This window comes from Pyrus communis, chromosome 1, assembly GCF_963583255.1.
Source record: "Pyrus communis chromosome 1, drPyrComm1.1, whole genome shotgun sequence".
Classification (NCBI taxonomy): Eukaryota; Viridiplantae; Streptophyta; class Magnoliopsida; order Rosales; family Rosaceae; genus Pyrus; species Pyrus communis.
The window spans coordinates 13,735,927-13,761,735 of NC_084803.1; the positions used below are offsets into that span (position 1 = coordinate 13,735,927).

The window sequence follows — 25,809 nt, forward strand, 5'->3', positions numbered from 1 at the left end:
AACATGAAAATATCACGCCATCTCTCTAGTACTGCGCCTATCTTCAAACAAGAGTCTTGAAAGTTATAAGAACCCGCTTTCTTGTCGAAAGTTTCGAGCATGAGCTCAGCATCATTGTTACAAAGAGCACGAAAACATTACTTTTATTAAGCGTTTTGATGAGTAGGAATTTCTCATTATCGCTCTATATCTTTTTGTTATAGTTTTGAATCGCTCGTAGTTCTATAAATTCTTCGTCTTTCTTGCGAATCAAGGCAAGTCGTTCTCTTTGTATTACTTATAAAGTACCGTGATCATTTTCATAAATGATTCTATATACTGTCTATGAGTGTTCTGATGTAGTTTACATTAAATTTAATATAATTAAATACTATGTAAACTTATTTTTGACCTAAATCTTGCGTAACAAGGTAGAGGAAATGTCTCATGAATTTTAAGTTGCACGGTTGCTGATTGTGGCTGGAAATGCCTTCTACCGGGCTTTCTGTAAGGCACCGAAGGAACCGTCCGATTGTTGGTTTTCCATTACCCATAACATCATGAACTCTTGGTCTTCTTTGCGAACCAACGCTAGACGAACTTGGCAAGCGGCCGGATTGTACTTCCAATACTGATCATTGCGCACTGAATGCGGTAGGGCGAAGGTTTTCCAAGCGTCTTTGTCTTGGTAGAAAGCCAGTATTTGATTGTTGGTGAGATGCCAGTAAAGCGCGCCGCACGCTGAAACAGGTGACTTGGTGTCGAAGAAAACCCTCGTAAGGTAAAATCACATCGTTCAACTGCTTCCAAGACCAAGTGTTCGAATCAAGGACCCCACATCTAAGGTGGTATTGATATGAGGGGTTGGTCTTGGGCTTCGATAACTGAATAATCTTAACGTTTTTTAGCCAAAATCGTTGTTAAGATTGACATAACTTTTTACATTGGTCATGAGATTTGAAATCAATAGAAGTGATCCCTAAGTTTGTCCACCGTTAATCATTTTGGTCATTCTATGAAAAGTCTCCGTTAAATAAGAATAAAATAACAAAAGTACCCTAGTTTTTTGTCAAATCATTTTGGCTCTTTGTTTATTAAATTGAGAGTATTTTCGTCATTTTGATCCTTAATTAACAAAGATTTTTTACAAACTGACCAAAATGATTGACTATGAACAAACTTAGGGATTACTTCTACCGATTTCAAATCTTAGTAACCAAGGTGAGTAGTTATACCAATATCATTTTGGCTAAAAAGCTACTCTTAAATCAAGTGCTCAAAACTGGGTTCGAATTTGAATTCGACCTCAACACAGCGAGAGCAATGCCCTCATTAAAATACCTAGTCTTAGAGCTGGTTTGGTATTTCTGTACTTTGAAAAAAAAACTGCTTCTGCTGTGCTATGAGAATAAGCTCATTTTTGCTGCTTCATGTTTTCAGCTTTTCTTCACCCAAAACTGTGAAAATAAGCTGTTTTTAAGTGTTTACCAAACACCTTTTTGAGCTCAGCTTTTTTTTATATCCACTGTTTATAAAAGCACCTCAGTACCAAACAAATACTTAGGGTCTAGTATATTTTTCAACGGTTGAGTATTAGGAGCCGGACAATGACTCTCTCCCTTCTTTTTTTTCCTTCTCCTTTCCTCCACTCTTGTTCAAATGCTCAAGATTTCATTTTGTTTTTTCATCTTCGTGGAGAGAAGAAAAGAAAAAAATTTGTGAGAGAAGGGGAAGGAGGGGAGAGAATCCCATTCGTAGGAGCGCAAACACAGCAGCGAGGATCCTTATGGTTTTTATGGCTGACACCGACTAGCAAACCTCGACCGTCGGCTTCAATCCGGTATGGAAGAGGTGAGAACCGGAGTGAAATTTATCGTCAATAATCAGTCCTTCCTTGCGACCATATATTTAATTTTGATGAGTTCAACAATTAAAATTTGATTTCTGATCGTTTTAACCAATTTCTTAAATTTACTTACCCATTCTAACATGATTAAGTAGTTTAAAATTTCGTCTGATAAAAAAAAGTAATAATAATAGCGATTTACATTTAAAGAAAAGAAAACAGAAAAAATCTTCCAGAAGGTTGTAAATATGTTCACGAAAATATCAAAGGAGGAGGAGGAGCTGTGAAATACTACATAATTACAGATAGAAGAACTGAAGAAGCAATACATTAATCAATTAAATAATTTATTTGGCAATATCCAACAAATTAATTGAATATCCCAAATTACAGGGAGCTATATATCAACTGCAAAAGTTAGCTACCTGAATTGGCAGGAGCCCGGCGTGGCGTGGGATCCGATCCTTGAAGCCGTTTCGGGCCTCGTTGAAGCCATCAAGACTGCAGAGTACAGATAGATGACAACATAATCTTGAAAGTGTGTGTTTCAGCAAAATTTGCTATTCATTTCTTAGGCTTCAAGGGAAAAACATGAACTAGTACTATAATCACAACCGCCAGTTTGGAAGACGATAATTCATCAGTTGTATCTTGATGCACCGGATTACCTGAAACAAAGGTTGAACGAGGCAAGTGAACACAAGAATATAGTATTCCGCCTTCAGACAACGTAGCTTCAACCCTAATGTAGGTAGTTTAAAGAGATAAATGGTGCATGTGATTGTATCCGTATCGTTTGTATGTGCGTGCAAAGGCGTGAGAGAGAGGGAGCTTTATGACTCACCATGTAAATCAGAGATCTAAGTTGATTCTTTCAGACCATTTGAAAATATCAGAGTGCACTTTGTCCCCGCCCAATTCCTGTCCCGTGGCACCTGCTGCCACTCTTAAAACATCCTCGATCAAAGCAAAGTTTCCCATTATGTCAACATGAGCACCACTTTGGGTGCCCCGGCCCTCTAGAAGATTAGCCGGAGGGGCATGATCATACTCCCTTATGTAAGTAGGGATGCCCGCAGGATTGAATCGTGTCTTACCCCTCCAACCTTTAGCACACATGAAGCCCGCACTCAGAACAGGAACAGTTTCATCCCCATCAGCGGAAAAAATTCCACCTTTTAAACAAGGGTCTTCACTTCCACCCTCTGCTGAGTTATCTATCTGAAAGGGAATGTAGCATTCAGCACTAGGAGTCAACTTGTATACATATGCCCTTTCGGTCGGGATTCCAACTCCATACATAGAATAGATCTCCATGTCCGGAGCATTTGGTAATCTGCCCAAGCAGTCAGAAGTTCACGCACGACACTAAAATTGTTTGCTTAAACAGTGAACACAAGCCCAGAATAACAGCTAAATTAACAATGCATGAACAAATGAAGCGTTTATTTTATGATAATAAGAGCTGGAAACTTAAGTGTATAAGGCTTTTTGATCGAAAATGGGAAGTTTGACTGAAACATACAGGGCACGTTTGAAGCGTGACTTTTTCACACTTTGGGTAAGCTTTTTTTTTTTTTTTTTTTTTTTTTTTTTTTGGAAACACACTTTGGGTAAGCATTGGACAGGAATTTCCCGAAACCACCGAAGTGAATATTTTTACTACCTTGGCAATACTTAAGGGTTCATCATGAAGCATGTAAGGGCATTGGAGAATGGTGCGTACAGATACAATTAAAAGCATTAATATTGACTAATTAAGGATCACCAAAACATGGAAAACTAGATTAAGTTTAATATATAACTCATTTTTTTTTTGGGGGGTTGGGAGAGGAGGGGGAGAACTGATAGAACAACACAAAAAAGATGAAAACTCACTTTGTTTCTAAGGGATTCGACCAATACTTGTAGTGTTCATATTTTGGGTCATCCAAATTGTCGGCAATCCCATACGAAAAATGATTATCCCCACGTGCCATCAGCTTAGGAGCAACAAAATGAAACAGATCCAAAACTGATCCTGCCGTGTAGACCTTGTAATCTGCAACGGCTTTGACACCACCAACACCCATTTCATGGTACTCTGTCCATACATCACAATGGGTAGCATTTGCAAGGTAATTACCCTTCACAGCGTCCTGCCAATGAAGCACAAGTCAAATTGAGACACGTTAAACAGTTACCATAGTATTTATCTTGGGATTCTAAGAAAAGATAAGACAGTACAGAGAGAGGGCATATATACTTCTAACGGAATGCCTTCCACATTATGGTTAATTCTACTTGAGAACAGAGAAATACCCTAAAATCGATCCTTTCAATCTTGGAGGAATCTGCCTCTGCTACATCTTTCCCAAACGATACAATCCTCCCATAGTTTACTCTGGTTTCAACTTCACTGTTTGTATCGTTATTCTTCACCTTCTTTGCACCATAATTGCAGTATCCTTCAGGTGACCAATCAAGGCCACCCCAAATAGTGTCCCCGCCTTTTGGTATCATTGACATGGTTGCATCCCATGTACGGGTCATTCGCATCAGATGTTGTAAGGTTTGGAGACCAAAAACATCCTTATCCAAAACACCTGGTGCAAAAGCCCTGTAATAAAGATTAGCGTTTGATCAAGGGCCCTAAGTAGGGAAATGTTTCTAGCAGACTAGACAAATCAGGATACAACCATAATTCACGTTTCTAGCAGACTAATATGTTGTGTAAGTAAATGCGAAAAACCTGGCAACTGCAATATCCCTGGCTTCCATAGAGAAAATTCCCGCAAGGGCTTTTGGAACCCCTAGAAAGGGTCCACCAATGTTCATTAGAGCTTTAATATGCTTCGCACACCAATCTGACCCACCCCCACCACCCATTGGTCTTGGTGCCTCAACCCACTTCATGAAATGCAAAAAGTATAGAACACCCATTGAGTGAGGAATAACAACCACCTTGTTACCACCATTTGAGGCTACCATAAGCTCTATGTGACTCTTTATCCTGCTTAAAGTTTGGTCCCTAACCTGACAGAGGCAATCAAGCAGACAAATAAACAAAAGCCATTTTTCATGGTAACATCCATCATGCTACGATGAACGAAGAAACCTGATGAATTTCCATTACAGGAAGCTAAATGGGCTACAAAACAACACCTCAGTATTTTGAAACGATATTCTCCAATCATATGAAGCCATATACATTGTTTTCTCTTCATACCCTATGCGAGCCAAATTTGCAATTAAAACTGCCCAGACAAAATAACCTGGTGCAAAGTAATCAGCTGCCACAAGGCCCGAAACAGGCCTGACCCTTACACCGGGAGGGTCCAGTCCAGTTTCATTATCCAGAGACATGTGCTCAACCCAGCATAACGGTCTGCAAAAGATGAAAGGAAACATGGTTAACACGACGTATGTAAGATTCAATTCCACCAACAATGTTCTAAAACTTCAGAACAAAAGGGAAATTAACTTCGATCAAGGTTATACACCCCAACGATTAATGTTTAGAGCACAAAATAACTCATATCTCTTTCTGATATATAAAGGCAAAATGAATGAGAGTTCAACATCCACACTCTAACAAGCACCCAATACATTTACTTCACATTTACAATTCAAAAAGTTTCTCAATCTACTTTTATACCTGACATAAAGTTAAACTAGGTAGCACTATATTTTCAAGACAACACTAACTAATCAACTCACCTTACAGCTTTAAGTAAAAAAACTGGTAAAATAAGCAACCTCACCGCATCGTAAACAGCACTGATTAAGGCAAAATCAACTAATCAACTCAAGGGTTCACTAATTAAACTGCTTTGCACATTACAGTTTTTAAGTAAAACATACAAAAACATCATTGTTTAAGGAAAAAAAAAAAAAATCACCTTTTAAGTATCAAACACAATACCCTCCTCATATGACACCATTCCTTCTAAACTACACCAAATTAACTAAACAATCAACAAACAGCTCAAAATCCAAAAACCCAAATCAAATTAATCCATAAGTAATCACGTTTAGCATGAAAATCCACCTTTTGTACAATTCACCAAATGTGCCACCCCACAGCCGCTTCCTAAACAACCCATCAGCACAACCATGCCCTTCCCACAATTCGAGCCCGCCTGTCACAATCCCGGGCACGAACACCACCGGATGCTTCGCCGTGAGCCCCTCCTTCCTCAATTTCACCCCCGGCGGGTCCGTCATGGGACCCGTTATCGCCTCCGTCACGTACTGCGGAAACGAGGCGGGCATTGCGTTGTAGAGGAAGAGCAGGAGCCACCAGATCGAGCATATGAACCCAATGAACCAGCAGCAGCTGTCGACGCACGACCACTTGTGCGGCTTTTCCCCGCCATTTTTCTTGTGATTTTGCTTTTGCTGCTTCTGCGCTTGGGTTTCCTTTTCTTTCTCGCTGTTGTCGTCAATCGGCGGAGACGGTGGCTCTGAGTCGGAAGCGGCTTTTCCCTTCCTCCGTCTAAGAAACGACATCGTTTTCATAACGGGAGAAAAATGTGGGCGGCTTTAAATGCTCTCTCTCTGATTAGTAACTGGGTTTTTTATCTGGTCCCCGGTGCTCAGCGAAGCAGCTGATCGAAACCCAAATCCCGAGAAATACGGTTACTATATTTATACACGGCGGTGGCGGTGGAGGAAAGAGGTTTTCGCCGGCGAGTGGCGATGTGGAGGCGTCTGATTGGCTGGCGAACTGGTTGTGTACTTTTGGTTGGGTGTTTAGAAAATTGGAGGGACTGAGCCTGGCAGTACCCGACGGCGGTTTAGTTGGGATTACGTTTTCCTTGCTTTGAATCTGTGTCCTAGCGGGCATGAAAAGAAAATTAAATTACTAAATTTGACTTCTTTATTTGAGCAGAATATTTTGTTTTAGCTACTTACATCTATGTTTATATCTGACATTCTTTTTTAATTTTTGACCGTTAAATTAAATGAAATAAAAATAATTAGATAATGAAAAGTGTGTGAGTAACAATGTTTTTATTTTTTATTGGGTGATGAGCAAATAACATAATTTTCAAGTCCTTTATTACAATATAATTATCTCTATAATATTATTGGCTTTTGTTATTTGGAAATTGTTATTGACACTTCGAAGAAAAATCCAGATCAAACAATATGGACTATACAGTTAAAAATAAAAATTAATGAAAAGAGTTTCAAAATTTTGAATTTTAATAAAGGACATGAAAGTTTTATTTTAGTGTAAATAAATGTGCTCATTCCTATTAGTGACATATCATTTAATTTGCAAATTTTGTATACAAGTTTAGTTTTCCTAGTATTACCTTTAATGGAACATCTTGATAATTTTTTTTAATATTTAAGACAAAATCCAACATCAAACTACATCAATTAGACTGGCCCAACCAAAATAATTGACCGAGTTTTGATTTTTTCCCTCATATTTTTTGTTCAACTCGTCTTATTTTTTCGTCCCGTGTTCAATCCCTCTCATTTTCTTCTTTTCAATTTTAGATTCTTCATAAGTCTTTCATACAGTAATGAAATCGTGCAAGGTCAAAGGCTACAAATTTGTGTTGACGCTCTCTTTCTTCTAATACAAGACCCACAAGTTAAAACTCAATGTCCAGGGAGGTCGAGCTCTCCAAACATGACGTTTTTTCCGGCATTTTTTGCCAATTTTCGACCAAACCTAACTAAATTGATCGTTAGCTCAAGATAGAAGTTTGATCCTCTTCCTCAAAATTGGTACTTTCATATTTGGTTCTAAAATAGTGGTAGTGTTTAAGTCTAAAAGTAATAGCAGTGCCAGTGTTTAGTTCTGAAAATAGTGGTAGTTTCAGTTTTAAAAATAATGGCAGTATTTAGTTCTATAAATAGTTGCAGTGGATATGTTCAGTTTTATAAATAGTGTCAAGTTTCAATTCTAGAAATAATGATAGTGTTCATTTCTAGAAATAGGTACAGTATTTTGACAAATCTGAGCTAACACCCGTTAGGGCAAAGGAAAAGGTACAATATTTGGTGCTTGTAAAACTTTGGGATTCAAGAATACCATCCAAAGTCATACTGCAAGTCTGCACCTTCATGTGACTTGTGTTCTAGATGCGAATTCGGATCTTCTTCGGAGCCTTTTTGTGAAGATCTCAGGGATCTATGAATTGTGTCCGTTCATCATACATCGTACAGTCATAAATCATTTAAAATTTTTTTATTTAAAATTGAACACAAACAGTACCTGACAAAAACTAACTATACGATGTACGATGAATTAGGGGTGGGCATGGGTTGGTTTGGATCGATTTTGGGCCGAAACTGAAACCAAACTGACCTAGTCGTTTGGGCCAAAATTGCAAACCGAAACTGACCAAGCTGGGGCTAAAACTGATAAGGTTGGTTAATCGACAATGACGGATTGTTTTGGGTCGATTTTTGATTGGGTAAATTACATTTTCATACCTCAGGTTTGTGGTCTATTTCAATTCCTTACAACATCTTCAAAACATTTCACTTTCATACCTTAAGTACTATTTTATTTCAAAATAATACCTCCGATACATTGTCCATCCATTGATCCGTTAAATACTGACGTGTCTGCCACGTGACAAAAAAAAAAAAAAAAAAATTAAAACATGAATTAAAAAAAAAAAAAAAAAAAAAACTTGAAAACGCAGAAACCCACCCCACCCCCGCAACCCCTCTTCTCCCTCCCAAGCATCCCAACCACCTCCCTCTCCTCCACTCTCTTCACCTCCCCTCCCATCCAAAAACTCATCCCATCCCACCCAAAACCTGAATTTTCTCACCTAAAATTAAAAAAAAAAAAAAAAAAAAAAATGAAACACAGAGCGACCCACAGTCAGCACTTAACGGATCAATGGATGAAAAATGTAACGGAGGTATTATTTTGAAATAAAATAGTACTTAAGGTATGAAAGTGAAATGTTTTGAAGATGTTGTAAGGAATTGAAATAGATCTCAAATCTGAGGTATGAAAATGTAATTTACCCTTTTCGATTTGTGTAAAGACAAAAATACATAACAAATTATTTTCCCAAAAGGTACAAAACATAGCATCAATAAGAGTGATTGCTCAAAGGAAAATATAAATGATGCAGCCCAAGGAGAGCACCAAAGAGCAGCTGCTACCTTCTCCAAATAGTGCCCCCTATTTTTCTTTCATAATTTCGTTCCTCTGTGCTTTTTAGGCACAAAAAGGTTGCCTTTTTTTTTTTGTTGTTTGCTTTTAGAATGAAAGGAAAAGGGATTCTCAAACTAATTAGGTTTTATTTTCATATGGTGGATATATGGTAATTCGTAAATAACTAATTGTTTATATTACTACATGTATTAATTATGATTAAAAAATAAAACAAATATATGTGGGTCCATTTGATTAACCGCATCCAAAGAATTTTGAAAATCGCTTGTCAAACGGATTAAGGTCAATGCGGTTCGGTTTAACCACCGTAAAAAAAAAAAAAAAAAAAAAAAAAAAAAATGAAACCGTCAGTACGGTTCGGCGCAGTTTGGTTAGTTTTTTTATTTGATTAAAATGCCTAATCCTAAGATGAATTGACACGATTCACGAATCCCCGAGATCCTCACAAAGAGGATCTGGAGAGGATCCTATTGGCTAAAGACAATAGTCTCTCCACTAATCTCAAAGACTCGTAACATCTTATCCTTAATGTAAAAGACTAACACATGTGAAGTAGAAGACATGATTAAGAAATAATTGACGTTTCTACCATATTTTTTGTTAGATATTTTTTTTAATGCTACAACTCTTTGGCATGAGGTTGAACGTGACATTGAATGAGACTCACTACCCCTCCCCATACCGCAGAGTTGAGAGATTATTTGACTTTGTAACATCATTTATTTTTGAGAAATAAACGAATTCGTACATCGTCCACATAACTTTTTTTTTTTTTTTTTTCTTTCTCTAAACACTTAATATCTTATAATTGACGCGAAACACCCCGATAACAGTGTTGTATGTTCTAAGTAAGTTGAGCTCCATATGTTAAGGTAACTAAACAGCTCCACCCAACTTGTAAAACTTACTGATTTTATTGGTCCAAAATCAACGTGCAAGCATCACTGGCCCCTTTGCCTTTGCTATGGTGATGTGATTCCCAACTAATCCAAACCAAATGTTGAACCATCTTTGGTCAAACATCCACAACAGCAGCCCACAAATCTTGGATCTTGGACTTCCAAACCAACATGGTATTAACAGGCCTTTCTGGAAGCCCACAAACAAATAGGAAATGGAGCCCCAAAAAACTTAAGGTTGTTTGGCTAAAATAGTTTATGAGAACAGCATAATTCCTTACTATGATAGTTGAGATTTGAAATCAATAAAAGCGATTATTGAGTTTTTTTACCATTAATCATTTTATCTTTCAATGAAAAATGTCTATTAAATAAAAATAAAATAACAAAAATATCCTTAATTTTTGTCAAATTATTTCGAGCCATTGTGTATTAAATTCAAGGTAGTCATTGTGGTTCTTATTTAACAAAAATTTGACCAAAATAATTGACGATAGACAAACTCAGAAATCAAAATGATGATTTATACAGGAGCATTTTGGTTAAAAAGCCAAAATAATCCAAGCCGGTAAACACCCGGTACCCGGTTAAAGCACCGGCTTCCCGTTATAGCCAATCAACGAGCCTCGAGCCAAAAAAAAAAACACACCACACTCCTCTCTCTTTCCCCATCTCTCTTCTCTGTCTCTCTCCTCACTCGTCACTACCACATCACCATTAACTCCGATGACACTGAAACTATAATATTGGTAGGTAATTCTTACCCTCTTTTTTTGTTTTAATTTAATTCAATTTATAATTATTATTCATGTTTTATGTTTTCTAACTAAATAAATTTTGATGAGGGAATCTTCTTTCTGGTAGGGTAATTTAAGGTGGCATTTAAGGAGTCTGTCTCAGTCGTCTCTCTGATAGCTGACAGTTGCAGCACTCACTCATCCCGCCCTTCCTTTCCCACGCCTTCTTTTTCCTCTCCAAATTCCATCCGTCCGGCGCCGGGCAACACGAAACGACCTCGTTTCGCAACAACATTCCGTTTCGATTCTCCTCTCTCTGGGAACTACGAAGACCAAGTGTGCGCGGTGCAATCGCAATGCTGACGTGCATAGCTCGTCCGAAGAAACTCGGCGACGACTCACTGAGTCAGCCCGAGATGTCCGACTCCACCAACACTCCGGCTTCCTCCAGTCACAAGCAGCAAGCCGCCATTAAGTCGCTCACGTTTCAGGTACTAACTCGAAACCCTAACCTGTACGTACACGGGTATGTATGTATCGACCTGAATTGTTGTGATTGGCGGTTTCGGCGGTTCGAATTTTGCAGCTCAAGGACATGGCATTGAAGGCGTCCGGAGCCTACAGGCACTGCGCCCCTTGCGTGGGGCCGGTGACGGCGAATCAGAGTCGGTTCAAGGGGAACGGCGAGTCGGACGCCGACTCGGACCGGTTCAGGTGGTCTTACCGGCGGACCGGGAGCTCGAGCTCGACGACACCGAGGACTTGGGGAAAGGAGATGGAGGCGAGGCTGAAGGGGATCTCCAGCGGCGAGGGGACGCCTAACTCGGCCAGCGGACGGCGAGTCGACCCAGTCGTGTTCGTGGAAGAGCGCGAGCCCAAGGAGTGGGTAGCCCAGGTGGAACCCGGTGTTCTCATCACCTTCGTCTCCCTGCCACGTGGCGGGAACGATCTCAAGAGCATTCGCTTCAGGTAAATAAATCTCCCTCGAAAAAATTAGACGGTCTGATTTCAGTCGGAGATTCTGATCCAACGGTGGGTGTTGGGATTTGATTTTTGTCATGCTTCAGTAAGTTAGGTGATGTTTGGATGCCTGTTTTCCTTATTTTTTAAATTTTAATTGGCAATTGGTTTTTATTTTTATTTTTAAATGTACTCCAGAATTCATATAATCTTATTTTGCAATCTAAATTTTCAAAATTTAGAAATAAAATACAAGCAATATAGGAGGACGGGCAATTTGAATATGTTACTTTGGTTGTTAAGATAATTTCTCTTTACACTTAAGCCACTACCTCTTCCTAAACATGTTAAACCCATAGTGTACGAGAAAAACTTCGATATGATAGTTCTCACCCTAGACGGACTGTAGAGTCGAATAGACTAAAATACAGATTATAACGTTTTATGTTTTCTTGAGAGCTGCTAGTCCACATCCAAACATGCCCTTATGCACCTCCAACGCTCTATTCAATATGAACCCTTAAGTGGGGCCGGGATGGGCCCCCACAGGGGCCAGTAAAATTCACGCCTGATGGCAAAGCAAAGAAAAGTCCAAAAGGAGAGGCGTGATGGTGAGGATTGAAGTGGTGGGTGGGCCACTCTTGATTGCGTTAGGAAGCTTTTTCACTGATTGTGTCGTCATGTCGGGGAAGCCCTTTAGATTTCTTTATCTAAAATTCTACCACGCCTGCCTGAGTCTCCGTTGCCTTTGTCTTTTCTTGCTCCCATTATTTTTCTTCCATTTTTTGTCCCCTAAAATTTTACAGCGACACAGAAGGACTACTGTGATTCCGAAAACTACGTACGTGACAAAATGTGAACATCCAACTTTAGATTTTAACAACAGTGGGTTTCTTGTTGCCGAAGAGACAAAAACAAAAATGGGGTTGCTTTTGTTTTGTTTGGTCATGTGCACTCATGTCAATTTAGTATTTGAATCGATTCTGTTCTGTATTGATGCGCTTTTGAAAAAAGCACTTATTGGGTTTGATGGGTTAGGCACTTCTAGAAAAGCCAATTTGGCCAACATGGGAGACCACTTTATTCCGTGCACCCAAGTATAGCTTTGCCTTTTTTGGAGTTCTGTTCTCACTTTGATCCGCTTTGTCAAAAGGCGTTGCGCGCCCAATTCGTAGTGGCGTAACATATTTAACAGTAACATGCGATTTTTCAAGTGGAAGAAATGAAACTCTAGTAACAAGAAATGTAAGATTCTTTCTTGCTAATTATTGCAAAACTGATCATAATGCCCTAGTTACAGAAAACGAATGTTTTCAAGCTGGTTTGTGCTTGTGGCGTGCGTCTTGTTCTTGCTTATTTTGCTGTAATTTCACGACATCAGGGATTCTTAATTCTTGTTTTATGTTCTCTTGCTAGTCGAGAGATTTTCAACAAATGGCAAGCTCAGAGGTGGTGGGCTGACAACTATGATAGGGTCATGGAACTTTACAATGTTCAAAGGTTTAACCGGAATGCTTTCCCGCTTCCAACCCCAGCTAGATCAGAAGATGAGGTAAGCCCCAAGTTATGTATGAGAAATAGCATTGTGGCAATTCAATTACAATGGCAATTCTATGTTGTTATCTGAAGGCAATACTAGGTTTCTGATGACAATTCTAGTTCAGCCTTAGTACTTACAGAGTATTATATTCAATGATAAGTTATGTTGTTTTCTTTTCATATGAGTGATGTCTTGTTCCTCTCTTTGTTGCAGAGTTCAAAGATGGAATCTGCTGAAGCCAGCCCTGTAACTCCACCACTAACCAGAGAACGCTTACCTCGCAACCTGTATCGTCCCACAGGGATGGCTATGAGCTACTCATCATCAGATTCGCTTGATCATCACCCAATGCAGTCCCGCCATTACTGCGATTCAGGCGGTGTCAATTCCACCCCAAAACTCTCCAGCATAAGCGGGACCAAGACAGAGACATCATCCATGGATGCTTCTCTCAGAAGTAGTTCATCAAGGGAGGCAGATCGCTCAGGGGAGCTATCGATCAGCAATGCCAGCGATATGGAGACTGAATGGGTTGAACAGGATGAGCCAGGGGTTTACATCACTATCAGAGCATTACCAGGGGGCAAACGGGAGCTTAGACGGGTCAGATTCAGGTAATGTCCTTAACAACTCAATGCAGCTCTAGTATAATATTGCTTATTTGAATTCACAACTTGGTCAACGGGCTACAACCGTTTACTAGTAAGAAATTGAGTACAGTTACATCAACTTGTTTCTGTTAGACTATCAACTACCCAAAAGAGTAGGGAATTTATGAAGAAAATTTGCGATGCATACCTATCGACGTTGTATTCTTTAAAATAAGTAAGTTTAATCAATTTTACACCAACCCCCACACCCATCCCAACCCCCCCCCCCCCCCCCCCCCCCCCCCCCCCCCCCCCAAAAAACGACCATAATCCCACCAATGTATACTTGTAGTTTTATCAAAACGGTTGTGCATATGATTTGGACTCAAAATTTTACAATTCTTGTGGCCCATCTAGTGAACATCCATCGGATTGCTTATGTTTGTAATCCTCACTGGACAGGGATTCAAAGTTGCAACTAAGGTTGACTTCACGATAATTGTTCATTGCAGTAGCTTTGTAGAATCATTGCAAGATTTCGAGCATAGTGAATGCTTTTCTTTTGTCAAGTAGGCTGATTTTCAACACCGGGTCCCTACATGGCATTATATCATAATTGAGGTTCAGCTTACTGACAGTTATGACTTAAATTGCCAGTGATCTGAAACCCTATCATCAACTATATGACATCAATATTACTGCAATAATTTCTGCTTCCACTAGTGCCTTTCATCTTTAGGTGGTACATGTCTAACATTAAACATGTTCGAGTGTAGAAATGCATTTCTCTTTTTTTTTTTTTTTTTTTTTTTTTTTCGTGCTTGTTTATTGTCATGATTTGCAATTATATTGACTTTGGCATGAATATTTGACTTCCCTTCGTATTCATGTGGTGCAGCCGAGAGAAATTTGGGGAGATGCATGCCAGATTGTGGTGGGAAGAGAATCGGGCAAGGATACACGAACAATACTTGTGATTGAGAAAATCGGGTGGCTTCCAGAAAACTTGAGGAGGTGTTGCTTTCGTGGATTGGTTTTCTTTTTCGGTTTTTCCATACTGGTAAAGCCTTGTCTATAGAGATATCTAAATGGGTGCCAATGGCAACTCATGACGTTCGGAGGGATGAATATCAAGCTTCCCCTGTTCATGATCCAAAATATACGTACGGGATTGGTTGGGGGGCGGTTGGGTCATAGTCTTAATTTTGTTAATTTTTCTGTTTATTGGTGGATGAAGAGATTCAGTTGTATCTGAATTTCGGTTCAGGAGTTAAAAACATGTGTATCGGTCAATACCAAATCAAGGATATGTTCTCTTCTCTCGTTCGATCGTTCCTGTGGCACTTCTTTTTTGTGTTAACTGCATTTTTTTTTTGGACAAAAGTTAAGTGCATTTTTATATGCTGTGAAAATGTTGGAGGGGAAGTAAATTGGTCGTACCAAAAAAGAGAAGCCCAGGATTTGAAAAAAAAGAAGACAAAAAAGAGAAGCCAAAAGTGAAGTAAAAATTTAATGATGGTGCCAAGAGAAGAGTCGACATTAGGAATTCGGATGCAAATGCAAGTACTTTTAAGCAATTGAACTACAAATCGTCTGCTTCTACATGCTTATACAAACTCTAGTTACAGTAAATGAATATGCAAAATTCTTATGAACATGTTTTGTGGATGTAGCTTCACTCAAAGAACGTGTCACGTCATGTTAATTGTATGAGGATTTAACATATATAAGATGTAGACTACTTGTCAAGCATTTCATAAAAAATGTCTCTCGTTCACTTCAAGTAACCTCTTTCCTATATTTTTTTTTCATAAACGTTATTGAAATTATTTTAAGATATTGGTGAGAATTAAATAGCTTTAATACGCTTGTAGTGTCATTTATATTCATGGCCGGTTTGGAGATCTTTTCAAAGTTCAAATGTGGTTTTCATGGAACTTACAAAAGACCGGTTTGGAGATATTTTCAAAGTTCAAATGTGGTTTTCATGGAACTTACAAATGATCGCAAAGGAATTTCATCAAATGCTGGAGGATTGGATTAAACACGATGTAGTTTTTTTTATATAATCAAAGTGTTATGGCACTATCAAATATGTTAAAGCTATAATCCGGTGAAAATCAAATATGTTAAAGTTATATTCCAGTGAGATAGTTACAAGACTCTATCTGTATTTGTCTTGTACAAATTATTTACATTGTATTTGTCGACATAATTTTTTTTACAGCGTAGTCTTTTGAATATATTGCTATAGTCTTATTTGATATTGGGTATTTATTAAGGTTTTTTAGCCAAAATGGTCATTGAGATTTGCATAACACATCACTTTGGTCTCTGAGATTGAAAATAAATAGAAATGGTCCCTAAGATTGTCCACCATCCATTATTTTGGTCATTTCGTTAAAAACTCCATTAAATGTCCTAAAGCTCTGTCACGTCCCGAACCCGGCGTCGGTAATAAAAATAACTCTAAATTCGAAACGTGAGTTAAAAACTAAATAAATAAAATAAAATTGAAATAACAGAGTGTGAATTTCATATAAAAATAAATCGAGAATTCTTTACAATACTAAAATAAATAAATACAAAATTATATCCTCACACTTAATCCGATCTCATCCCGTCTACCCTCTTAGACCGTTTAGTTTGTAAACCTGCATAACAAGAGAGGGGTGAGCTTTTCCAAAACTCAGTAGGGACATAACCTTATCACAGTAATTGACAATACTAAATTACGTGTTATAAAATCATGTAATCAAGTACCAAATCATTATCAATAACAATGCATGAGTGCAATGCAATACTCTTCGTCTCTACTCGTTAATTCATATAATAAAACATGCGGACCTGCACGTCTCATACCGTGCATTTTACCTCTGCAGTGGTGGTTCGTACGTTCTAATATACAAATTAACCCCTGTAACTCAATCATCCCAATTTCCCATTTTGTTAGTCATCTTGCCAAAACCCTTCGTCGCCAGTCCCGAATTACCCTTAAAGAATTTGTGCACTGTGGGCTAGCCTGAGACCTGGTACCTGCTAAGAGTTTGGCTCAACTACACAAAAGATCTTTTCCAACTACCCACATTTCCAATTCTTTCTCAACACTGAAACTCCAACCACATAACACATCATGAATGATGCACAATTAATCTCATTTCATATTCCATATATATCACCAATGAAACATCATTCCAAGAACATTTCACAATTACAACTCTATGAACATTCGAATCAAGCCATGATACACACATAACCAATTATCATCCAATCCCAATAAGTCCATCAATATTAACAATAATATAACATTTCATGAAATTTAATAAGATCAATCTCTATAAAAGTCTGTCGTATTTCCCCTACCTAGAGTCCAAAGCAAGCAAACAATGTCCCTTACCAACACCTCGATTAAACACAACCGTTGCGGTAACTAGAGTTCCTGCTCTAACAAATAAACTATATCACTATATAATCCCTATATCTAGCAACCAATATAAACTCCTTTATTTTATAATTCCGATATTAGGCTTAACATCACCTTATCTCAGTTGGACCTTTAAAACATTTTTCTCTCTTATTTGAGTCCTCAAAAATTTCTCAATTATATACATGCTGCCTTGCTGGAAAAACAGTAAACATCTCCCTCCAAAACAATTCTAAAATCACAGTTTTATCCCGAGCCTTCGGGTAATAACAAAACTGCCCCAAACTTTTAGAGACCTGTAAAATGGCCCCAAATCTGAAACTTATATTTCAGTTTGGTCCCAGCAGCGTGAATAGTGATATTCATGGCTATTTTCCAGATTGGTTCCTCCTGTCTTTCAATCCCAAAACATGTCCAGACCCATTTATCATGATCTCTAAGTACCAAATCACCATTCAAGTTCACCAAGTTCCCTTAATTTCGTAACAGCCACAAAATACCAAGGTTTAAAAAAAAAACATGAAATAATTCTAGGGTTTGCCATGTAATAACGTGGTGCAGATGAGAACCAGCGTCCCCTTTGCTGGAATACTTGGTTGCTGCCACGTGTCAAGGCCATCCACTCCTCATCTGCCATTTTGCACTCTCTCATCCGTTAAATTCAAGGTTCTACTGAAAGTTCGTTCGAGCTTTGAAAATTGATTCCAAAGATGCTACAAACTCGTAATGAAGTTCACTGCCTTCATATGAAAACTGTTACAATAAATAAGCACAACATATTTTTTTCAAATATTTCTCTTCTTCGATAATAAATTCTTGGGATATTACAAGCTCTTGGCCGGAAGTTTGGGTAATTTTCAAAGCATCGTAACTCAATTGTTTGTTAATCAAATTCGATCCATAATATATCAAAATGAAGATAGGAAAGTGTAGAACAAGATTATACCTATTTGGAAGCCCAATACTGCCGGAGATGCCGAAAAATAGCCTGAAAAATGACTGGTCCGCCGGAAAACTGGAAAATTAGCCGGAAACTGGGTAAACTTTAAACATTCATAACTTCTTCAATACTCAACGAAATCGAGTGATTCAAAAAAGAAAACATACTTCTAGACAAGGCAAAGAGAATGGTACCTTTCTCGACGCCTAAATTGCCATGGTTTGGCTGGAAAACGGCTTGAAAGTGGATGTCTTGGTCTCGAGTTAGCCACTTTTGAGCTGTTTTCAAGCCAAACCACAGCGAATTAGCCGTTGATAAATGTACCATTCTCTTCTTCTCGTTGAGAAGTATAATTTTTGTTTTTGAATCACTTGATTTCATTGAGTATTGAAGAAGTTATGAATGTTTAAATTTTACCCAGTTTCCGGCAAACTTTTTAGTTTTCCTGCGGATCAGTCACCTTTTAGGCTATTTTCCGGCATCTCCGGCAATCATTGGGCTTCCAAATATGTATAATCTTGTTCTACACTTTACTATCTTCATTTTGTTATATTATGGGTCGAATTTGGTTAAGAAACAATTGAGTTACGAAGCTTTAAAAATTGCCTGAACTTCCAGCCAAGAGCTTTGAGACACTTAACGGAGTTTTTAACGGAATGACCAAAATAATGGATGGTGGACAATCTTAGGGACCATTTCTATTGATTTTCAATCTCAGGAACTAAAGTGATGTGTTATGCAAATCTCAGGAACCATTTTAGCTAAAAAACCCTTTATTAACATTTCTATTATGCTAATAACACAATAAAGATTTCAAGTGTTATTGAAATTTGTTAATTAAAAGCAGTATTGTGGATATTAAGACAGTTTTATATCTAAATAAAATTTGAAGAATGTAATTTGTAAGTTATGTATATTTCTGATTCAAAAATCATCATGCACTCATTTGTTCTTTTTTTTTAATAAGAACACTAGCATATGCCAAACATAAATTGTGTGAACATTTTTTTTTGAAGGAAGGAGAAAGGAAGAAAGTGAGAGAACGTGGTAGCGGGAGAGAGGTTTTTATTTTTAATTTTTAATATAAAAAGGTTAAAATCACATGTAGGTAACGTTTTTTTTTTTAAAGGAAAAATGTGTGTTCTTGTAATTACCAAATTGTTCATAAGTTTTATTTCTATTCAGTTTTAATTAAGGGGTTTGAATGGTAATTTCATAAAATTTTGGATGACAACCAGAGTTGCATATTAAATATGTAGTTTATATAAGGAAGAAATATATTTTGGATGATTAACAACTTTTGATTCTTTTTCTTTTTGTCACTTAATATTACAGTTTAATGATATTCATTTTCTAAGTAAAAAGTTTTAGGGCCTTAAATGGTAAATTTGATACCATAATATTATAATTTATAATGGTCTCATTGTATAATTTAGCCCTATATTATTGTGAAACATAACTGTTCTATTAAGGTCCTCATTTTGAGGACCTGTGAGGTCCTTTTTAGATGAGCCTTCGGTAGATTAAACTATCAACTTAAATCATTCATGTTATTCGGAAACAAAATTGTAACATCCCACATCACCCAGGAGAGTGGATTTTGTAAGCCTTATATGTATATTCCCATCTCTACCTAGCACGAGGCCTTTTGGGACCTCATTGGCTTTGGGTTCTGTAGAAACTTCGAAGTTAAGCGAGTAACGTGCGAGAACAATCTCAAGATGGGTGACCCGCTGGGAAGTTCTCGTGTGAGTTTCCAGAAACAAAGCCGTGAGGGTGTGGTAGGGGCCCAAAGCGGATAATATCGTGCTACGGTGGAGTCGGGTCCGGGTTGTGGTGGGGGACCGGGCTAGGATGTGACAATTTGGTACGAGAGCCAATCCTTGGCCGGAAGTGTGTCGATGAGGACGTCGGGCCCCTAAGGGGGGTGAATTGTAACATCCCACATCATCCATGGGAGTAAATCCTGTAAGCCTTATATGTATATTCCCATCTCTACGTAGCATGAGACATTTTGCGAGTTCACTGGCTTCGGGTTCTATAGGAACTCCGAAGTTAAGCGAGTAACGTGCGAGGATGGGTGACTCACTGGGAAGTTCTCGTGTGAGTTCCCAGAAACAAAACTGTGAGGGTGTAGTAGGGGCTCAAAGCGGACAATATCGTGCTACGGTGGAGTAGGGCCCGGGTTGTGGTGGGGGCCTGGGCCAGGATGTGACAAAATACTAATTGATAAAACAAATAAAATAAAATAAAGAGAGAATAAAGTTTCACATCATGTTGAATCCCTTCTATTTGCAAAACCTAATCTTCTCATTGAATATTTAAATCCAACAAATTGCGTAAAGCCCTAATAACTTTACATATCCAATTTCATCCAATCTTTTATCAATAATATCCAAACCCAGTTAGTTACAAAACAAAAAAATATTGATATTGTGTGGTTTCGAAAATTAGAATCTCCTTCTTCTTGAACTCATGAACCCTTTTTTCATATGAAATTTTTCGACAATGGTGAAAATTTTGAAACAGATTTCTCTCCCTTTTCCTACGCGACAAGGAAAGAACAAAAAAAACTCAGGAAGAGAAAAGGGAAGTGAACGATGGAGAGAGATGGACAGAGGAAGGGATGTGGAGGAAACGGAAGGTTTCATGCTAGAGGTTTTTTAAAATTTAATCACTTCGTAGAATTATATTGTTTCGGTGTAACAATTATTATAAAAATTGATAATTAATCTACTATAAAATTAATCTAAGAACACATATGAAAAAGAACTTCACGTGTATTCAAAACGAAGATCTTAGGCGAGCAAGAGAAAATGGAAAAGAAACCAAATGTTGCACTCATTAGTCTTACCATTCAAAAGAAAGAATCAATAAAGTTTACCACTTGCCACCAAACACAGAAATTTTGTTCTTCAAAAAGAAATTTAACAGTAACTTGTAAGAAAAAGTAGGCCAACCTGGAAGACCTTCAAATACCATAATTCACCCGCACGCACGGCACTTTCTTTCTAACTTATTCCTATAAATCCTACTACTTCTCTATGTGCCTTTCTTTCTTTCCAATCTCAACACTTTGTTCTTTGTTGTACACAAACCCTACTAAAAAAGACACGTGAACAAAACCATATAGATTATAAAAAACGAGTTTCATTCGTTTAGTCATCTAGTGATTAAAGATTGATAGTTATTAACTCATGGATTTATTATTAAGTATTAAGTAAAATAAGAAAATCACATTCATTTCCCTTTCGCCCTTAATATCAAGGAAGAACTAATAAAAAGTCCATGACAAAACTTTTTTTCTATTATCGATAAACACTTAAACAACTTTTCTTATTATTGAGGACATTTTTTATACTACAAGGACAAAAAACAAAAAAGAAGTCACACTTTAGATAAAGGAAGTTGTTTAAGAATTTTTTTATATAATTTTTTTTAAGGATAGACTTTTTATTAATTATAATAGAAAATCTAATGATGAGTGACCTGTATTCCTAAGTCAGATCGAGATAATATTTATGTTTTTTTTATTACAAGCGATGGTACTATTTAAAGCTATATTGAGAGGAGTGAGGATTTGAACTCAACGTACAACTAAAAAAAGACCCTAACCACCAGGATAATCATCGCTTACATATATATGTTATAAAAAAACAGAGGAAACTTGCAACCTCTTCCTGTTCTTTCTTGTTTTTTCACATGATCTACTTGCATTCTATAAAAAAACCCTTTGCAGCTTTTGGCATTCTCTAAGCAGACACTCCAGCAAACACATCTTCTTAAACTATTTCTCACTGTCCTCTGCTTTTCTCACACTCTCTCTGTTTCCTCTGTTTTTGGCCTATAAAACTCCGTTTTTTCTCTGTAAATTTTGTGTAAGCAAATCAAGATGTATGCGAGGGAGAGGTTACCGAAAGAAGAAACGTTTTTGAGGCGAAGAAGAAACCCATCCTTCTCTTCTTCGCTACTTGACTCCATCTACCGCTCAATTGATGAATCGAGCGGTGGAGATGGAGATCAGGGTTATGTTCGAGAGTCGACTGCAATGGTCAAGAAACAGAGCAGTTCTACTAAAGGAGACAATGAGAAGGTTAATCTTCGAAGGGCTATTATGATTGAGAATTGGGTCGAGAAGCAGAGCGTTCACAGCTCCATGTTCTCGAACTCCGCTTCGAGTTCCTCGGAGTCGAGCTCAGGAGCTGCATTTTCGTCTTCCGAAACAGATTCGAGCTACAGATCAAGAACAAAACCGAAGGCGGTCGAGCAGAGGTTCGTGCAATTTGAGGAGAAGGAAAAGAGTGAGAGTGGCGGAGGAAGTGCGTTTTCAAAGACGAAGCTACGAGCTTTGAAAATCTATGAAGAATTGAAGAAAATGAAGCAACCAATTTCGCCCGGCGGGCGGATTGTGAACTTCATCAACTCGATTTTCAATTCCGGCAATGTCAAGAAGCCAAAAATGTGTTATGTTGGAGCTGTGGAAGATGTGACCATTACAGAGAATGTGTCGAATTTGAAATCGGCTTGTCCTTCTTCTTCTGCTTCTGCTTCTACTCTCTCAAGGTCTTGCTTGAGCAAACCGTCTTCAAGAGCGAAAAAATCGAGCAATGGCATGAAAAGGTCGGTTAGATTTTACCCAGTGAGTGAGATTCTTGGTGAGGATTCTCAGCCTCCAAACCACCTCAAATGTGTGTTTGAAGAAGACCCAAGCTTGATGCCAAAACCCTCTTTTCAAAAATATGCAAGGGCTTGTCCTGGTAATTATGATAAGCTGATTCAACCGGGTAAGAGTCGAACAGAAGACCTGCTCACATTTAATCGTAGCACAAAATCAACAAGTTACAGAAAGACTGGGGCGGTTAGTCAAAATTTGGTGAGAAGTTTTTGCGACAATGCAGATGATGAAGAAAGTGATCATGATGCTGAGAGCTGTTCAAGTTCTGATCTTTTTGAGCTGAATCATCCAGTTGGGGTTGGAAGGTACATGGAAGAACTTCCTGTGTATGAGACTACTAATTTCAGAACCAATCAAGCTATTGCCCAAGGGTTGTTGTAATTTTCTATATTTCTTTATTTTTTTGTGAAAAAAATATGAGCAAATTGATTAAGGGTTTCTACTTCCAAATTCTCGGGGAAGTTATTGGTTGTCTTACTTGTTAATTTCTTGGAGTTCACCCTAATAATTTGGTTTAAGATTATATGTCTAAGCAAACAAAAGATTAATTTGACAAGAAGTGAAAGCAATGAAAACATTATTAAAAGAAATGATACGAAAACTTTTTCTTTTCAATATTGTTTGATTGTGAATCTGAATCACCCATTAAGTTATTTTTTGTCTAATTTTGTGGTTTAGATTCAGAGCCTAATAACATAAGTTTGATAAGCGAAGTTACTTAAAGTAGATGTACTTCGAATGACTTTTTAGCCGAAAAATATGTTTAGGTTTATAATCTAACAACATAGATATTTATCCTGATAAAATAAAGTTTGATGAGAAAACAATACTCAAGTTATATATAAGTACTTTGAAGCACTTTCTTGCCGAAATACTGTTGTGTGGAAGCACACCAACGAGTTCCACACACATGAGTCGGTATTGCCAATATTCCCCCCACATTCGCGATTTGAGAGAAACGGGTATGAGGTTTTACTGAAAGGCCTCGGCAATATGTTTGTGTGGTACCATTGCTTATACAACACCAGATGGCTCTCCCTTAGCCGATGTAGGACTCAAATGTGGCTCTAATCTAAGCCACCATACTCCAACAATCTCCACTTTGGCATGACTCGAACCATCACCAAATTAACATCTTACAATCCAAATACAAATAGAGCTCCACCTTGACCATATGCAACCAAATTCCAAATGAGCTATTCAACTTCGAACGATCGTGAGAGTCACCATGAGAGTCGCCAATCCTGTTGCTTGGGCTTTGATATCAATTGTTGTGCGGAAGCACACCAACGTGTCACATACACACGAGTCAATATTACCAATATTTCTCCCACTTTAGTCACCCGGAAAATACAAGTATGGAGTTTTACCAAAAGACCTCGGTAATATGTATGTCTGGTGCCATTGCTTATAAAACGCTAGATGGCTCTCCCTCTAGCCGATGTAGGACTCAAATATGACTCTAATCTAAGCCATCAAACTCCAACTAATACAAGTTTTGAATTGACAACCTATCAACAGAAATCTGATAAGACAGCGTTAGTTACTTTGAAAGCACTTTCTCTGTTAACGTCACATTCACACGCTTAAACTATAAGTGCTAACTCAAAAAAGCAGAATGAAAAGAGAGAATGGAAAAAGTAAAAACACACCAATCTTCTCTGCTAGAGAAGAGAGAAAGTGAAAGCTAGCTAGCAAGCAGTTGTTGCTAGGTGCTTTAGCACATGGCCTCAACCACCTGAAGTGTTTACGGGTGAAAATTACAATCACTTTAATCTCAAAGGGGGTTAGAAATTATTAACAACTCAGACCTTTTGGGCCATTTAATTATTGTCTGCACAGAAGAAATATTTTGTCAGCAGGATTGACAAGAACAAGAGAAACTTTGTTGGTTCCTTCTCGTATAGTTATGAAATGACTAGTTGTTCTGTCACTTACAATATTCTACCGCGTATTTAAGTTGAACACAAAGAATTCTACCCGTCGCTCACTAGAAACAGGCTCAGATACATGATTGAGTTGGTCATTAGACACTTTGCAGCATCCATGAACAGGAAGACAATGCTAGATCGTTAAAATGATCTCAATGTTGCAGAAATGGGATTAGAGGATTGAAATTTGAATAGGTTTTGGAGCTAGGGAGACAAGGAGGGGACCACTCAGGAGGAATCTAAGAAGTCAATATATTGGAGGATCAAACATTATAGCATATATCCCAACAAACTTTTACACCATAGGAGAAAATAAAAGTTATATGATCTTCAAATCCATATATTCTTGGTCCCCTTCATTGACTTTGAGTGCAATAGCTCTCAATTGGTTCTCAAAAGTGACAAAATTAGAATAAAAAATTACAAAAATTTGGGAAATTATTTGTGAAATAGGAGAGAGACTTTAGTTAATCAAGATTTTAAGTTAACATATGGCTTTATGTATCTTGGTTAATCAGAGTGGTAACATGAGTTGAAGATTTGAAAGCAATATATGTCGTCAATTTATAGTCGTGGTTATCAATCTTAACTTAAGGGTGAAATGAGATAAGTATTGTTTTCTTGTTAAACTGTAAATTTGAACAACACATTTTGGTGAAAACCAACCTGATCAACAAATCAATAGTTTAAGCTAAGCGACGTAACTGATCCACAAAAGTATGATATCAAACTTGCTATTTGCATGAGACGAACTTCAAATTTCTCACGTAATGGAGCGGAATACCATACTGTACTAATGATCACATAAGCAAATATAAACAATTGGGAAATTGCAATGTATACCAACTAAATTCACCTCAAGTTTCTCAACAACCATGCATAAATCCGCGGCAAGTAGCCTGGAAAATTGATTAATGGATGGTGATTTAAAACAAATGCATGTGTAGCAAATTAATACGTAATTATTTATATAAATAATATGAATTATATCGAGAGAGAGAGAAGCCTATATGTAGGGGAGTAGGAGTGTAGGAGGACCACGTAGCAGTTATCCCATCTGTGGGTTGGATCTTCTCCGTACTTGTCCTCTGTAGAGAATTGGTTCGGTACTCTGCAATCTGCCGGTATGCCAGTTGCCCATTCTGCA

General features: G+C 37.8%; 3 protein-coding genes across 3 annotated transcripts; 2 read left to right on the top strand and 1 right to left on the bottom strand.

The window, feature by feature from the left end:
- Positions 1-2,035: 2,035 nt before the first annotated feature.
- On the bottom strand, positions 2,036-6,671 carry LOC137740498 (phospholipid:diacylglycerol acyltransferase 1-like). The gene is made up of 7 exons (XM_068480354.1): positions 5,856-6,671; positions 4,970-5,192; positions 4,557-4,840; positions 4,127-4,424; positions 3,704-3,963; positions 2,670-3,161; positions 2,036-2,493 (listed from the first exon to the last, which is right to left on the bottom strand). Exons 1-6 carry the CDS (start codon positions 6,323-6,325, stop codon positions 2,678-2,680), a joined length of 2,019 nt encoding a protein of 672 aa, XP_068336455.1. The 5' UTR covers positions 6,326-6,671; the 3' UTR covers positions 2,036-2,493; positions 2,670-2,677.
- A 3,841-nt stretch (positions 6,672-10,512) lies between these two features.
- LOC137745104 (protein Brevis radix-like 4) lies at positions 10,513-15,012 on the top strand. The gene is made up of 6 exons (XM_068484988.1): positions 10,513-10,614; positions 10,730-11,093; positions 11,189-11,571; positions 12,979-13,114; positions 13,316-13,716; positions 14,591-15,012. Exons 2-6 carry the CDS (start codon positions 10,959-10,961, stop codon positions 14,667-14,669), a joined length of 1,134 nt encoding a protein of 377 aa, XP_068341089.1. The 5' UTR covers positions 10,513-10,614; positions 10,730-10,958; the 3' UTR covers positions 14,670-15,012.
- A 6,936-nt stretch (positions 15,013-21,948) lies between these two features.
- Positions 21,949-23,112, top strand: LOC137749384 (protein BIG GRAIN 1-like C). The gene has a single exon (XM_068489510.1). It carries the CDS (start codon positions 21,949-21,951, stop codon positions 23,110-23,112), a length of 1,164 nt encoding a protein of 387 aa, XP_068345611.1.
- The last annotated feature ends 2,697 nt before the right edge of the window (positions 23,113-25,809 follow it).